At 47.9% G+C, this 15575-nt stretch overlaps 1 protein-coding gene across 1 annotated transcript in view; it reads left to right on the top strand.

The window, feature by feature from the left end:
- Window positions 1–14123: 14123 nt before the first annotated feature.
- LOC144143561 (uncharacterized) overlaps window positions 14124–15575 on the top strand; it is a 55447-nt gene continuing 53995 nt past the window's right edge. Inside the window, exons 1-2 of the mRNA XM_077675358.1 lie at window positions 14124–14177; window positions 14541–14668. Of these exons, the coding sequence (XP_077531484.1) occupies window positions 14549–14668 (120 nt within the window). The 5' untranslated portion in view covers window positions 14124–14177; window positions 14541–14548. The remainder of the gene's footprint in view (window positions 14178–14540; window positions 14669–15575) is intronic.

Here is a 15575-nt window from a genome sequence, read left to right as displayed (position 1 = left end):
GCGAAGGAAGCGCGCAATGAACGCGAAGCTGCGCCAAAACAGGACCAAAACAACTGTCGCTAAAGCAGACGACAAAGCCGTACCGACGACGCACCCACCGGTGTGAGCAACACCTGAGCGCGGGGAACGCTGAGTAACCATTCGCCGTGCCATCTAAACTGTTCTCCGTGAATGAAAACCGCCCTCCCCCTCCACAGCCGCGTTGGGAGTTTTTTGTCGTGCACGCCAGGAAGGAACCGTTGGCTGGTAGAGGTAGAAAGCTTTGCTTTAAAATGAATGAATGAATGAATTTATTGTAAACAAGGAAAGGAAAGACCACCAGCAGGCGTAGTTTGTCTCACCTAAGGGTGGACACCGGAACGCCTGCTGGTGTGGGGGGTGTGGGGAATGGGGAAAACAGTTGTACGGGGAAGGGAGGATAGAGAGAAGAAGAGGTTACATATATACAAATATACAGGTCTAACAGGACATATATGTACAATATATACAAGGTAAACACTTTTTTAAAACACGAAGACAAAAAAAAAAAAAAACAAGGAAAAAAAACGAAGCACCCACACACACACCGTTTAGTTTATGTGGGGAGAAAGCGGAGAGCCGGGAGGGGTCCTGAGGCATCCAGGTACGACCCCAGGGCCTCATGGACTCCGTCCCGCTCTCTGGCACTGCCTGGCGGCCACAGAAAAACGCAGCTCTAAAAAAAATGAAACACAGAAAAACTCGTTTTTTTTTCTCCGAACCTGTTATAACCCGTTTGAACGGGTTCGAACCGGTTCGAACCGGAACGGAATGGTTCCGGTACCGAACCCGGAACTGAACCCGACAGGCTTGAACCCGAACCCGAACTAAGCACGAAAAAATTCCGGTTCGACACCCTGGCGCCGACTATTGGCACTGCAAAATGTATTTCCAACAATACATTTGTGTAAGGAAGTGAAGCTGACTTTACATGTGTTCGGCGTATGGCTAGCGCTTTAAAACGAAGCATGGAGTTTTACAAAAGTCAGTAAAAGTCCCTTGGGTCACCACAGTTTGATAGCAGTTTTCATATATACAGACACTAAATTTTCACACCAGCAATGAATTTTTGTAAAGTAGTGTAGCCGACTATAAATTGACTTGGTGTATAGCGCTCCAAAGTAATACTCGGCCGGTGTTGAAGGTATTTAGTAAAATCTGCTAGAACCTCCATACTTTGAGATCAGACTCCTCAAATTGCCTCAAGGAAAGTTGTCTTCCCACTAATGATTTTGTGTATAGCGGTGACGTGGATTTCAATATGGCTCGATGTGGATGCAAGGAATCATGTATCTAATAAAAAAAACCTTGTGCCGTCATATGCTTTGATAGAAGACAATATATTATCCCTGGAAATGTCACCGCAGCAAAATTTCTGTGTATTGAAGTGAAGCCTACTTTAAAGTGCCTATGTTGGTATTCAATAAAGGGCCTTCCCACTTCGATGTCGGACCGCTTATATGGTGATTGGAAAAAATGTCTTCAAAGAAATGCATATGCGTGGAGGAGTAAAGTCGACTTTGAAGACGTTGGTGTACAGCAGAGTGATTTACGCATTTAGGCGATTTCTGTAATTTTTTTGTCTGTGAATCTGCGCGACTTTTTCGGCTGTTACAAATGACTTTGAGCTTTCGTAACGCAATATAAATTACCAGAACGGCATTTAAAATAAGATCGGTTCGCGGTCAACCAAATTGCATCGAGTTAATCAAGGGACGTAGCAAAGGGGGGGGGGGGGGGGGGGGTGCTCGGGAGGTTGAATCTCATCCTTCCTTGGCGACGTGCCTGTAAGGCAAGGTGGACGTAGCCAAACATCCTGTAATAACAACACAGACACACTCTTTAGAGAACTAGATCGTAGAGATCTTGAAGAAAAGGAAATAACTAAAACGAGATCGAGGAATGATTCTGAATAAACAATTACTGGTGAAATCTCTTCAAGGAAATTGAGTGAATTTATGATTATACGTAATGAAAACAATAACAGGGATAAAAACAAACTTGTAATTGATTTTAACTGCTCGCTTTTTTTTTTGTAGTTGTAAAACATGCATTCAAAGCTGAAAATCGGATCCCTGTGAAAAATTGTCCGGTTTCGCTCAGCTATGTGTGTAGCAAGGTCCCGGTGCATCTAATAGCAAGACACATTATTATTTTACTTGAGCCGAAAGTACTTTAACAGCGGAGTGATTTTAGCTTAAGCTTGGTCCGGTGACGTTAGATGATGAATAAACTTTATTTTAGTCGACGTGCTGATGTTAGGCCCCTACCGTTAGGGGAAAAAAATATACCTGAAAAAAAAAAAACACTGCAACGCCTGTAAAGGGTAAACTAGCGTCACTAAATAAGGGTTGTAGAGTTCGGCACTCTTTTCTCTCATTGTTAAGTGCCGCCAGGATTTTCATTGGTCGGTCGGCACCACGGGATATTTGTTTACGTATGGGCGCAGCCATTTTGTTTCTGGGTGCCTCTCTCTCTCTCTCTCTCTCTCTCTCCCTCTATCTCTCTCTCTCTCTCTCTTCTCTGCTGCGACGCTAGAGCGGCCGGTCGCACTCTGCCCGTCACAACCGGTGGCGGTTTCGTTGGGAGAGATAGCAACACTGCAAGCCAGAAACAAAATGGCCCCCAGACGCTTCCGGGTGCGCGAAGTGGCGGTCTAACCTAACCTAACCTAACCTAACCTAATAGCGCTTTCCATTGGGCGAACAGGAGCACTTCTAACTGCACCCAAAGTGCTCTCGCGACTTCTGGCGTCTTCCAGTGGTCGGGCAGGAGCAGGGGCGTTGTGTTTCATTGGTCGATGAGGAGCACTTTTTTGGCGCCGAGAGCAGCCGAGAGCAGTTCTCGGTGCTCCGTCGCCAGCGACGGAGTAGCAGGGAACGCCGAGGAAGTCACATGACCTCTTTTGCGTCACTTCTGGTTTTATCCCCGGGTGGCGGAGGAAAAATGGCGGAATCCAGCAGTAGCGTATATAGAGTGGTTCAAACGGGCCCCAAAATGTGAGGCAAAAAGAGGGGTCAAACCGTTTAGGGGCGCTGCGATCGTTACCCCTCCATCGTAGCGCAGCGGGTACAGTACTGGACATCTACGCAAAAGACCAGGGTTCAAATCCCAGCTGAGCCTCTACTTTTTTTTTTTACAAACTACCTCATTAGGGGTACAAAAGCGCCTAAACTGTACCGTATATTGTTGCTGTTCCCTAACTCATTGACTTGGTTTATGTTGGGTGAGTGTTGAGGGGCGGACCAACAGATACTAATACTTTAAAAATAGCTACAGCGCTAACAGAAACAAGAACACATACTAACACATTGGCCATAAACTGGCTGTAATTACTTCTGTAGCTTCCCTGCTTACTGCAAACGCGTACATAACCAGACTTTTATAGTTCCGGGAACCATCGGCGCAGCCGTATAGGATAGGCGTTGCTTCGCACTAATTGATATAAAGTAAAAATGGGCGAAAAAAGCTGTAAGGAAGACATGCAGCATAAACGAAAGGTCCGGTCATAGACGAGGGCGTGCCAATAAAGGTTTATCACCACGAATAAAAGGCTAAAGATCCAAGCAATATCGCACACTTCTGCGGTATTGCTGCGATACATCTGACGCGAAGAAAGCTGCAACTAATAAATAAAAAAAAATTCTAGTAACTGTTCATCATTGCTTTAAAAGACTCTCTGTGTGAAATATTTGTCAAGTAAATGATGAGATTAAATTAACCGGAACAGATTTTGTTACGCTGTAACGTTTGCATGAATTGTGCTTGAGCAATTAACTCGTCGTCTGCTTCCTCGATCGCTAATGCAGACAACACATATATATGTTCTCGGCAATAACAAAGAAAACGAAAATGCACAATTTGTGTTTGTGTAGCCAAATTATTTAATACTAAGAGCTCATTGCACTAGATTTGGCTAAATGAATAACAAAGATTAGCTCATCTGTACTCGGTCATGATCGTCTGCTTCGTCTGCACGACTGCGCAGCCGTGCCCACTGTAGTCTGTTCATTCCGCTTTCACTTTATCGCCTTTGCAATTGAAAGATTGCTTCTTGCCTTATATCTGATAGGGCAAGAAACAATCTCGTCATTGTAACTCTAGATAAAAGAGAATTCCCTTGTTGAGGGTTCTGATCACCGTGTACGTTTGCTTGCACGAATCGCGAATTTTTCTATGTCGATGCCAGTGGTTCCGTTTAGAAACTAAATGTTTCTAATTTTATTGTGCTGTCTCTGTTCGAATTTGTAAACTTTCAGAAATGCACACAAGCTTTTTTGGTGCGTATAGAGACGCAGCTTGCAAGAGTGGCAGATATTGTTTCACAGAAACGGCTTCATCATTTTCTATTTAAATGTGTAGCGCGACCTTCGTTTGTAAGTGGCGTGCATAAATTCAGCTTTGTTAAACCTTTCAAAAGGGCATTAAGTGTCACTGTTATGCTACACAATACCGGTTGCATAAGCATCGCAATCACGGCGCACGCAAAAGGTTGTTTTCTGTATTTTGTATAGAGGGGAGGAAGACAGAAAGCGAAAGGCCAGATTTTGATTTGCGTATGGGGTGAGCTTATGTTATCCTTTGCCCATAGTAAAATAAAAGGCACTGGCTATGTTACAGCTTTAAAAGTTTAACCAACTAAAAAAAGAAAGAAAAAGACTATCCTTGAGGGGGATTTGAACCGAGGTATTTCGCGTAGGAGTCGAGTACTCTATCCGTTGCGCCACGATGGAGGGGTAACGCTCGCAGCGCCGCTAAACGGTTCGACCCCATTTTTTGCCTCACTTTTAATACATGGGCCCTATGGGCGTTTGAACCACTCTATACTTCTAGTTCGCGGCGTTCGCGGTAGTCGCTCAGTGCGTACGGCAGCAGCTAAGCGCGGCCGTCTGGACAAGGAATTGCTGCTACTTTTAGATGATGAAAGCACCACAGATTCAAGCGCAAGCTCATCATCGGACAGCAGCAGCAGCGACGACGACGACGATTTGACATTGCATGAGTTTATGTTCGAGCACCTGTTTACCCCGCCGGAGCAGCGACCGAAGGTATAGTCGTATCTGGAAAAGACGGTGGACGCTGTTATCGTTCGCAGCTAATTTTTGGGAGACACGATGGTGACCCCTTTATCATGAACATGAACATCCTCTCGGCTTCTTCATTCGTCGCCATGCGGAAGGCAGACACAAAACCACCGGCACGTATCTGGCGAGGAATAACTGCGTGCGGACATCACGAGCGCGCGAAATGCTCCGGGAAGCGAGCGCGGGAAACGTTTGGTCACATGACTCTTGACATCTCGCCCTCCCCCTCTTTTCGCTGCTCCCGGAGCAGCGCGAATGTTTCATTCGCGGAACGAAAGCACACGTATCCGTTACTCCCGTGTGCTGCTCTGGCTGCTCGCTCCACTTGCTCCTGTTCGCCCAATGGAATTCGCCGTAACGGTGAAGCCGGCTTTCGCGCCTGCTCGTGGGTGAGCACAATAGGCATATGCGCATGCGTACCCCTTGTTATACCCTTTTAAAGGAGATCGTCTTTCTTGGGCTACTAAAACTCAAAGCGCAAGGCTGGAGAAACAGCAAAGCCGAGGGTCGACATAGCTTCTTCACCCCTGGGATCCGCCGCCAGCGTGGAGGACCATAGGGCCTTGTAAAATCACGCTAAACATGGCCTCAGCCCTCCACACTTAGCCTATACCCTAACACGAACATCGCAAAACTTAACAAAACCTGGCAAAGCCTAGCAAAACCTAGCAAAACTTGGCAAAACCGAAAGAAGCTATAGGTCGACCCCTCGCTTCGCTGTTTCTCAAACATTGCACCCCCAGTGCAAGCTGCCCCATTTTTTTATCTGTATCGAAATCGATTCAGAAAGGCATTGTCAACTGTTACTCAGCTGATAGAATATAAACAGTCGTGTGAGAACGAGAGTAAATGTTTATTGAAAAGGAGAAGAGGTCGGTCTGAGAAACCCTTCTTGGGCCTGCTACTTCCCACTGGGACGAGGATGCTGGGGGCAAAAAAGAGAAAGGAATGAATATGGAAGGTATGAAATGGCAATGAAATCCACAAATGATTTATCTACACTCAAGCAGTAAAACCAATAAATATCATACGTACAACGGGGCACTGAATCAGATGACTACAGTCCACTTTTCAAAAGCACATGATTATCGTCCATAAAAAAAAATTCGGGTATTGTTTTGCAGTCTGTTAAATTTTGTCGCAACCTAGAGCCGAGAATCCAGAGAGGAGCCACTAAGAAATATGAGCAGGGCTTTAACGGCTAGGCTTTGTTTCCTGTTGTCAGCCCGCGTGCCCAAAATCTTTTGTTCGGACAGAGGGCGAGTGTACAAGCGTAGTAATGCTGCCTCAAGGTCCTTTCGCTCTCTAGAGTACTTTGGATAAGCGCTAAGCAAATGTTCGATAGTCTCAGGACAACCGCACAGAAGGCAGTCCGGGCTTTCCTCGCGTCTGATTGTGTGGAGATATACTTCCTGGACAATGCTACTCCAAGAAGCAGCCTGTGTAGCAATGTCTCGTGACCTCTGCGAAGTCGAGGAGCATGAGTGAGACATAACTTTTGCTCTGGATCGAGCCTGTGAAGCCGTTCATGTCGATTCAGCGGGTCAGACGAATGCAACGCTGTAGCTTGTTTACGTGCTCGGTAGAGTATCGCGTTAGCATCCTGCCCTGTGATGGGTGTAGCCAAGAGAGAGAGAGAGAGAGAGAATAAACTTTATTTAATGAGATGAGTCAAGCGGGCGGTTTCCTCAGTTCAGGACCCCGTTGGAGCGTCCAGCCGCCTCAGCCCGGTGGATCAGCCGAAGCTGCTCTTCGAGGCTAGAGCTGGCCAGCACTTCCTCCCAGAGTTCCGCTGTGGTGTGCCTGCTGTGCTTCTGCATCCACCAACTCATTTCCAGCGATGCCATAGTGACTTGGTATCCACTGAAGCACCCACCATGTGGCCCTTTTCACTCAACTCCTTAAACAGGATAGCGACATCAGTGGTCAGCTGATCATATGCGCCTCGCTTCATTGGGTAGCTTAGTACCTGCAGCGATTGTTCGCAGTCACAAAATGTAGTCCACTGCTGTGGCCTTTCACAAGAAATGGGGCAGTAGACACAGGACGTCGTCTAAACAGCCGTAATTTTTATTTATCGCTGGAAGCTCAACAACAAATTGTAGTCATCTTTGTAGATTTGTCAAAGCTTCTGATGAAGTTCTCCACAAAGAAAAAAAATGAAAGCTGAGCTCATCGCAACGCAAGCGTCTGGCGTACGTATACACGCTACGGAGCAGGACCAATGCGGTCGCACCTTTGCCGAAGCGACCCGGCAGCAGCACTTCACTCGTCAAGCACACCTACAAGACTGACTTCACCAAACGATTCGCTGACAACCCGTTCAGTTTCGTTCCCACGGTTTGCGAGCGCCTGGGGTTTAACTCGGATTCACACAATGCTCCGGCACGTGTTATCTAGTGTTTAATGTTGGTGCGTGTAACGGTGCCATAGCGACGAAATATAAATAACGACGCGCAGGTTCATATCGATGCACAACTTCTTCTCCTGTGAGTGCACATTTTACTTTGGTGTTTTACCGATTCCTATGAAAGAGGAATCAACCACATTTTTGAACCAGCATTGACGTGGACATCTAAATGTCGGCCTCGAAGACTCCCCATCACATTTATAGTCGGCTTACGTGAACGTTATACATCACAGTAAGGATTCGAGGTTGCACCGAGTCGAAACAGGTATGTTTTCGTAAGCGCTGCATGGATCGCCGGAAACCGTGGAACACGTACTGTTAGAGTGCCCCCCTTACATGCTCACGAGGTGCCGTTTGGTGCAGGAGATCGAGCACCTACGCACAGGACCAATCAGCTTAAAAGTATACTCCTCGGTCCATGGCCCTCCCCTTCAGCTCAACGCAAAGCAGTAGCGGCCTGGACGATATAGGCGTCACTGAACTGATTTAAAATACTACTGAGGTCGTGATGTTCATCGAGCTGCTCCCACAAACTCCGCGATGTCTGATTTTTTTTACTTCTTTTCTCCTCGTTCTTCTGCCCTGCTATCTATAGGGCCTTTTCTACCCTCCCCTACCCATTCCCCCGCCGAGTAGCGTGTCAGTGGTGATATTCTGGCAAACCTTTCTCCTTTAATTAAAAGCTTTTTCTCTCTCTCTCTCTTTGCGTGAACGTTGGTATGCAGTACAGAACCTCCTGCCAGCATCACTGGAGATATCCTTGTCCCTCCAACGTGCTGAGCATTCAAACATCGTGACCCATGGTACTCCTTCTCCAATAAAAGGTTCTGCCGATTACCCCAGTCACATTTGTCAAACAATGAAGTGCTGGGTTTTTGCCGCTAGGCTGGCTATCACCGTGGCTAGCGCGCATTTGGTTCGTGAAAGAAGGCGAAGAAGAAGGCACAGGGCAGGCGCTTCGAACCCCGGCTCCGACGAAGCGTCTCCTGTAGCCTCCCACGACGAGAACTGTTCAGCGGTAGAGTCATGTTGGTGAGTGCTTATATAATGTGCCATTGCATGCTCTAGGTCGACGGTTGGAGAGGAGAACGAGGGCTACGCTTGCTCGGTGTGCGCAACGCAGAAGACTGAAGGAACGGGGCTGAGTCTAAGGAACCTTTTTGTAACCCGCCGTGGTTGTGCAGCAGGTGGCGGGTTCGACTCCAAGCAGCGGCGTCCGTTTCTTTAAGTGCAGAACATTTTAGGGACTCGCCTTGTCGTCGCGTAGCTCGCTGTAACGCTCGATGCCAAGCGACTGCCGGAATCAGGCGGCGAAGCGAGATAACGGACCCAAGTAGAGCCTGCAGCGTGAGCAGAGGCTTCGAAAACCAAGCGTTTTAAATAGTTATAACCGTTCGAAACTCGTCAACCGCTGGCGCTTGGCATACATCTCCCCATTGTTTAGCGCGAAGAAAACTGCAGGTACAATTCAGGCAAAATATAGTACGTAACTAAACGGCAGCACCCGCGTTCATTTAGTTCGGAACGCTCGTTGGGTTGGTTTTTGCAATAGTAAGCAAAAAAAAAAAAAAAAAAAAAGTGGCTGTGCAACGCCGGCAAGCGCATGAGGAAATGCAAGCACAATAGGAACAGAACTCCCGCTGGCGCTGTTTCAGGCAGGAGGCGCGGGAGCACTGCAAAGGAGGGAAATTTGAATTGCATTGGGTGGTAGCAGTCAGCGTATAATGGCGCCACAGCCCATTATGGCGAATCACTGCTCTGCACTTTTGACAGCTTGTACGTTGAGCGTAACGGCTTAATTTTTTTATTAAGGCGAACACCAAAAACTGCAGCGTGTATATAGGTCCCGGAGCGTGTTAAGTGGGCTTAGGTTCGACAGGCACCGAAACCCGCGTGCTTGCTTCATCAGCACAAGGGCACGGAACCACCGCGGCGGCCTAAGGACGCTGGCGTTGACATGTAACCCAAATTTTAAGGGCTGTATTTTGTACCCATTCAATAAGCGCTTCAGTGAGCCAGACTGCAGAGTCTGGCTCACTGAGAGCGCTCATGGACCACTCCGACGTGTAAGCGCCTCTTCGTGGGCAGCTGATGGTATGCACATAATCGACAGCGTCGGTGCTCACTCGCGAGTGCGAGTGAAGGCTGAAAGCTAGGACGCAGTATGAGGGCTTCTTGACCACGTTTAAGCATCAAAGGCCCTGCCCCAAAATTATTTGTGTCCCCAAAAAAATAAAGAAAAGAGGACCAGAATTAATCCCAGAAATGCTGCGCAGCGCTACATTTTACCGGAAGACGTGTCCGACCATTTTTTTCTCATCTTTCACAGAAAATGCAGTTTGCGAACATGGTAGGAAAAGACCTTTCGCTCCTGTCGTACAACGACGGGGTTTCCTCTCCTACGGGAAAACGGAATAAAGGAATTGCAGGCGCTCCTGGACTAAGGCCTCGCCCGCATGTTCCGCCTCCAGGGATTGGGTTTCAGTAAAAGTTTATTCAAACAAAGTCGAGAGAACTTGACTGTGCTGCCGTGTTTTGAAAGCGAAAGCCGAGCGATTATCAAATGCTTCTACTATGTCGAGCTTGCGTCTGTTTATTCGCTCTCATTTGTTCGTCCTTTGACGCAAGTTCCTCCGACAAGCAGACAGGCCGCAGTCCACGCGGCAGCCTCCCCACAGTCAGAGCTCTCTTCCGCGTGTTCTGCTCACGGGCCGTGAAGCTCAATCGTCATGCGGCAAGCGCAAGGTTGTCTTGTTCAACTACGGCAACGCACTTGGATCCCGCTCTGAGGATCCTGGCTCAAATCCCACACGAACCCAAATGTGCTCCTGTACAATTTCTCCTCGCAGCGGTGTCCATTCGGTGCAACTCGTGTTGGCTCGGACGACGACTACGATCTCTTGTCGCGTTTGATAAGACATCGAAGGCTTTCGCTTAAATAAAAAAAGTTCGTAGAATGTGTACGTATGGTCAGTCATAGCCAGGGTGTCAAATTAGAATTTTTAGTGGCGAAGCCGCTTAGAGGCTCGGCCTGTCGGCGTCTCATGTCGTCGTAGCATCATGTGGTCACGGTACTAAAACACCGGGACACTCGTTTTGCAACGCCTCGCGCTAGAACGTAACGCAAAGAACACAGCGAAACACTCGTTCTCCAATGCCTCGCGCTAGAACGCTTCGTGCTTCAAAGACAAGAACGCTTCGTGCTTCGTGCTTCAAAGAGACTTTTGCAGCAAAGCTGTATACCTGTACCCCCCAACAGTTTTATCTGCGGGGGGAAAAACACCAAGGCGCCAAGAATACACTTCACTGCATGCTTCGCCCCTCCCCAGGTTTCGCGTTAGCGGAGATGGCCCGGGATCGTTTTTTTTTTTTTTCTGAATCGGCTCAGGAATTCGGGTTCAAGCCTCTCGGGTTCGGTTCCCGAGTACCATTTAGTTTAGGTTCGAACCGGTTCAAACAGGTTCAAGCGGGTTCCGAGAAAAAAAAACGTTTTTTTTTTTTTTTACTTAGTGCTGCGTTTTTGTTTCAATGTCTCGTCGGCACTGAAATTCATAATGTACGTTTCTTTTTGTAAATGTTGCGACTTGATTAAGTTAACTGTGCAGTACACTGCGAAATGTTTCCTGACGGAGGCCGACAATTACAACCCTGTGTGTAGGTTGCGTGTGTAAATTGTGCGTGAACGAGCCCACTCGTCACAAGCCCACTCGTCACCGGAAAAGTCGTCGTAGACCAACTCGTCACACCGGCCTTCTCGTACAGTGCCATCTCGAGATCCATCTCGAGTGCCATCTCGAAGGCACTCTCGTGCGAGGTGCCTTCTCGTCACATGGATTTCGTTACACCGAGGCCGTGTGAACAAAAGTCTGGAAGCCCTGACCGGAAATTGGCGTTTAAAGCCGTCTGAGGCTGGTTTCTACAATGGTAAATTCGTCCCGGCTGTTTAGGAAGGCGTGCGGAGGTCTGTGTGAGCAGCAGGTGTGCATAAAGAGCTTTTTTTTTTTTTCTTTTGCTGGGGAGGGGGGTAGAGGTCAGCGCGATTTGCAATTCTTCAAGTGCTGATCGTCAGCGGTGTTGACGTGGTGTACGTCCGTATTTTCGCGCGTCTAATTTGACCTTGCATACAACCCGCACCCCCACTTTCAGTCTGCGAATAAAAAAAATAAAAACTGGCGAAGCTTGCACCAACTCGCGCAAGGCTTGAACCATAGCTAAGCTGGAGGATTTCTTTCTATGTAAACACTGAAGGATACACCACCAGGCATTGCATTAGGTTTGAAATTGTTTATTTGTTGATTTGATTGATTGTGAGGTTTTATAACGCGCCGACGCCACACAAGTGACCAGGCGCGCCGTAGTGGAGGGCTCTGAAATCATTTTGACCACCTGGGGATGTTTAATATGCGTGCGTCGAAATCTCGAACACACGGACGTTTTCGCTTCTCGCCTCCACCAGAAAAGCGTCCGCCGCGGCCGGGAACCGAACGCGCTTCCTTGGGCTCAACAGCACAGCGTCATATCCAGCTGCGCCACCGCGGCGGGCAATTGTTTTTTAAATATTAATAATGTTTGTTTCACTGCGCTGAATACATATTCGGGCCAGCCTAAGCGAAAAAATCTTGTGGGGCCTTTTGTTAACCTGTTCCGTTGTCGCTTTTCACGGTGGTGGTAGTAGTCATCGTCGGACGGCACCCCTCACGGCTAGCTCGCAAGTACCAAGATGTCAACGATTGCATCGCAAGAATCCTGGCTGATCACAACGGCTGAGCCACAGTCAATACGCTCCGGAATATTTCCCGCAACATCCGCTGCCGGCACTGAAGAAGTGAACAACGTCGCAACCCAGCGTTGAAGACGCCTACACAACGAGACAACAGTGCAATAGTACAAATAGTACAACAGTACAAAGAGAGCGCAATAAACATTTTTTTATTTTATGTACAACCTGTTCACTGCGTCATTTATAACAATTTGTTTACTTTTTTGCGTGCCATGTATACAAATTTGCAGGCTATTATCATTTTAGTATACCTCGGTATGGCGGCATAACTTCCTGCGTTAAAAACTTTGAAAGAACACTTGCTCGCCTACATCATTTTGAAATGGGCGACGTATATATAGCAGGCGGAAACATCGCTTTAGAAAACAATCTTGTAATGCGAGTTTTCCGTGTGACGAATATTCCGGTGGTACGAGAATTCCTCGTACGAAATTCCCTGTGACGAGTTGGCATTCCAGACCAGTTTACCTGTGACGAGTTGGCCGATGACGAGTGAGCTTGCAGGAAAACACGTTTGTTTGAGCGAACTTGTGCTCCCCTAACAACTCAAAAATTACACAGGCGGCGAAGCAGCAGTCAACAAAGTGACAAGCGCAGGCGAGTGTGGGCGAATCGAATGCCGCGCGGCGCCTGCTCTGCGGGCATTTATCTTTTGGCGCGGATGTTTCTCAAACCGTCGAATTACATCGAGAACACTGTAGATCAAAGACGACTTTTCTAAGCCAGTGACGTTAGGCGAAACACTCTCCCTGTCAAATGTGATAACCCGTGCGGCAAAGAAAGAAAGAATGCAACACGCGCTTCACTTGGGACACAGATGACACAACCCGGCGCAGGCTGGCGGTAAACACAAAACATAAACAAACCCAATGCATCAAGATGGCAAGTTGGGCGAGTTGGTACGGTTTCATTATGAAGAAACAACCAGCGCAAGAAAGACGAGGAAGAGGAAGGCGTTGTTTCTTCATAATGAAACCCAATGCACGATTCGCGGCATTATGTATGTGTGCGTGCGTGTGTGTGCGTGCGTGCGCGCTTGTACATATACAGTTCACGTGCTGTTGCACCTCAAGCGGGAAGGGTAGAAAAGCTACGTCGAGTTCGCGAAGCCGGTTCTAGCGCGTGCGCAGAACGCGGTCCACGTTGGGAGAGGTATGAAAGACTGTGGACAAACGATCCGGGCCTGCCACTTATCGAGAACTTGCAGCTGCACGTTCGGAAATCCATGTGACGTGCAACAGCCGGGTCTCCGACCGAGGGAGAGATCGGCGGCAAAAAAAGACCGTCACTCTCGAAGAGGAACCGCGGCGAAAAGGCCGCCGCGCCGCTACTCGAGAACGGATATGACTACTTCGCTCCAATTCCGAACATTGATCCGGTAAAGCGACGGCGAAACGTCAGCGAGTTGCAGAGATGCGGAGTTACGAGCTCGCGTACAGTGCACATACTCTAACGACCGAGTGTGTTCCTTCTCTGAGGCTAACGACGGCGCCACGCCGAAAACTTGACCAAGTCTCGACGCACAACCGCGCAGACAGCATAACCACGCATAAACTTAGCCGAACCAAAAATAAGCTAGGTGGGGCAGCTAGCTTTGCTGCCTGCCCAGTCTTCGCGCAGCTAGTGCGAAGGTGTCCCAATTTTGTTTTACCTTAAAGGAAATTTGACGCGCAATTAACACTCGGTGATAGTGAATGAGCCTTATACGCGCAGAGGATTGGCGAGCTTGGAAGCACCTGTGCTTAGTACCTCAAAGCTGTGAGCGATTCCTCAGTGCGAGATAAGTTTTGGCTTTGAGTCTTTTTATTATTTTGCGATAACGAAACTCGTTTATCTTTTATTTGCTTCGTTTCAACTTTCCAGGGCCGAAGCCAGCAGGCGTCGGGTATGTATAACTGCTTGTCTTAGCAATGCGGGAGCGAGAGAGAGAGAGAGAGAGAGAGAGAGAGAGAGAGAGAGAGAGAGAGAGAGAGAGAGAGAGAGAGAGAGAGAGAGAGAGAGAGAGAGAGAGAGAGAGAGAGAGAGAGAGAGATACCAGATGTCTGGATGGATGGATGGATGGATGGATGGATGGATGGATGGGTGGGTGGGCAGATGAAGGATTGGCAGATGACTGGATGGATGGATGGATGGATGGATGGATGGATGGATGGATGGATGGATGGATGGATGGATGGATGGATGGATGGATGAATAGGGGGGTTGGTGCACGGACAAACCCCTCGACACTCGGTTCCACAAAATGCAGGCCCCACCATGGTGAACGTCCGCGTGGCTGGCCGCACATTCGAAGTGGACCTGGAGCTCCTGAAGAAGCACAGCTGCTACTTTGCCAAGTGCTTCCACAAACTGCCCCAGGACGCGCTCAGGATACCGGTACGCACGCGCTGCTGCAGACAGACTTGGCTGGTCGTCTGCAGGAACAGACTTATTTTTATTTTTATTTTAGTGGGTTACTACATGATGACAAGTTTTGGAATAATTAAAAGCTAGCGCTCGTACAAGTGTATTCTCAAACGTATTCGCAGGAGAACACATTACTGACGGCTTATTTCTTCAAAATAATGGCGAAAGGGGCTGGTTTGAATGTCATCATCTTGAACCGCGCTAGGTGTTACGGCGGCAAAAAGACACGTGACCTTGCGCCTAATCTTGTCCACTTGCGCTCCTTTTAGTGTCGTGAGAAATGGCGAATTCACTGACGATGCTTTGTCGTTCATACTTAATAACAATAAATGAAAAAGAGGCCTTGACAGTCCATTTTGTTGCGCTTACACGTTAGCTGGTCCCAAAATTTGTAAAAAATTGAAGGTCGTTTCCTTAAGGGGGCTATGCGGACAAAATACAACTTCATTTATTTTGAAAGAACAAGCTTTTGCTAACCCACTCAGATCCATCCCAGCCCCAAAGGACGTTTTTTAGCCGAGAAAACGCAAGAAATGTGAAACAACTTTCAAATTTGGCGCTACAGTGACGTGGAGAAAAGTTACGTAAGGATGGCCCAGAACTAAAAACAGTTTTCAGCATGTCAACGACACGTTTGCATTCAGCACGGTCTGACGGAACTATAGACCCCACTACAATTGCGCGATTGTGTTTCTTGACGGTGCTTTGGTCGGAGTCCACCAATCACACGAACAGGATTCTGTGACGTCATAGAGTAATCGCCGGAAAGTGGCAGGGGAGTCGCCACTGCTGCGTCCATTTTATTTATTTTATTTATTTATGATACCTTACAAGCTCAATGAGAGCATTGAGTAAGGGGGGTACAAACTTCAAACAG

This window comes from Haemaphysalis longicornis, unplaced genomic scaffold (assembly GCF_048455015.1).
Source record: "Haemaphysalis longicornis isolate Haplotype H1 unplaced genomic scaffold, Haemaphysalis longicornis Haplotype H1 scaffold_6, whole genome shotgun sequence".
Classification (NCBI taxonomy): domain Eukaryota; kingdom Metazoa; phylum Arthropoda; class Arachnida; order Ixodida; family Ixodidae; genus Haemaphysalis; species Haemaphysalis longicornis.
Note: the sequence above shows the minus strand (reverse complement) of the source record. Positions and strands in the feature narration are given on the sequence as shown.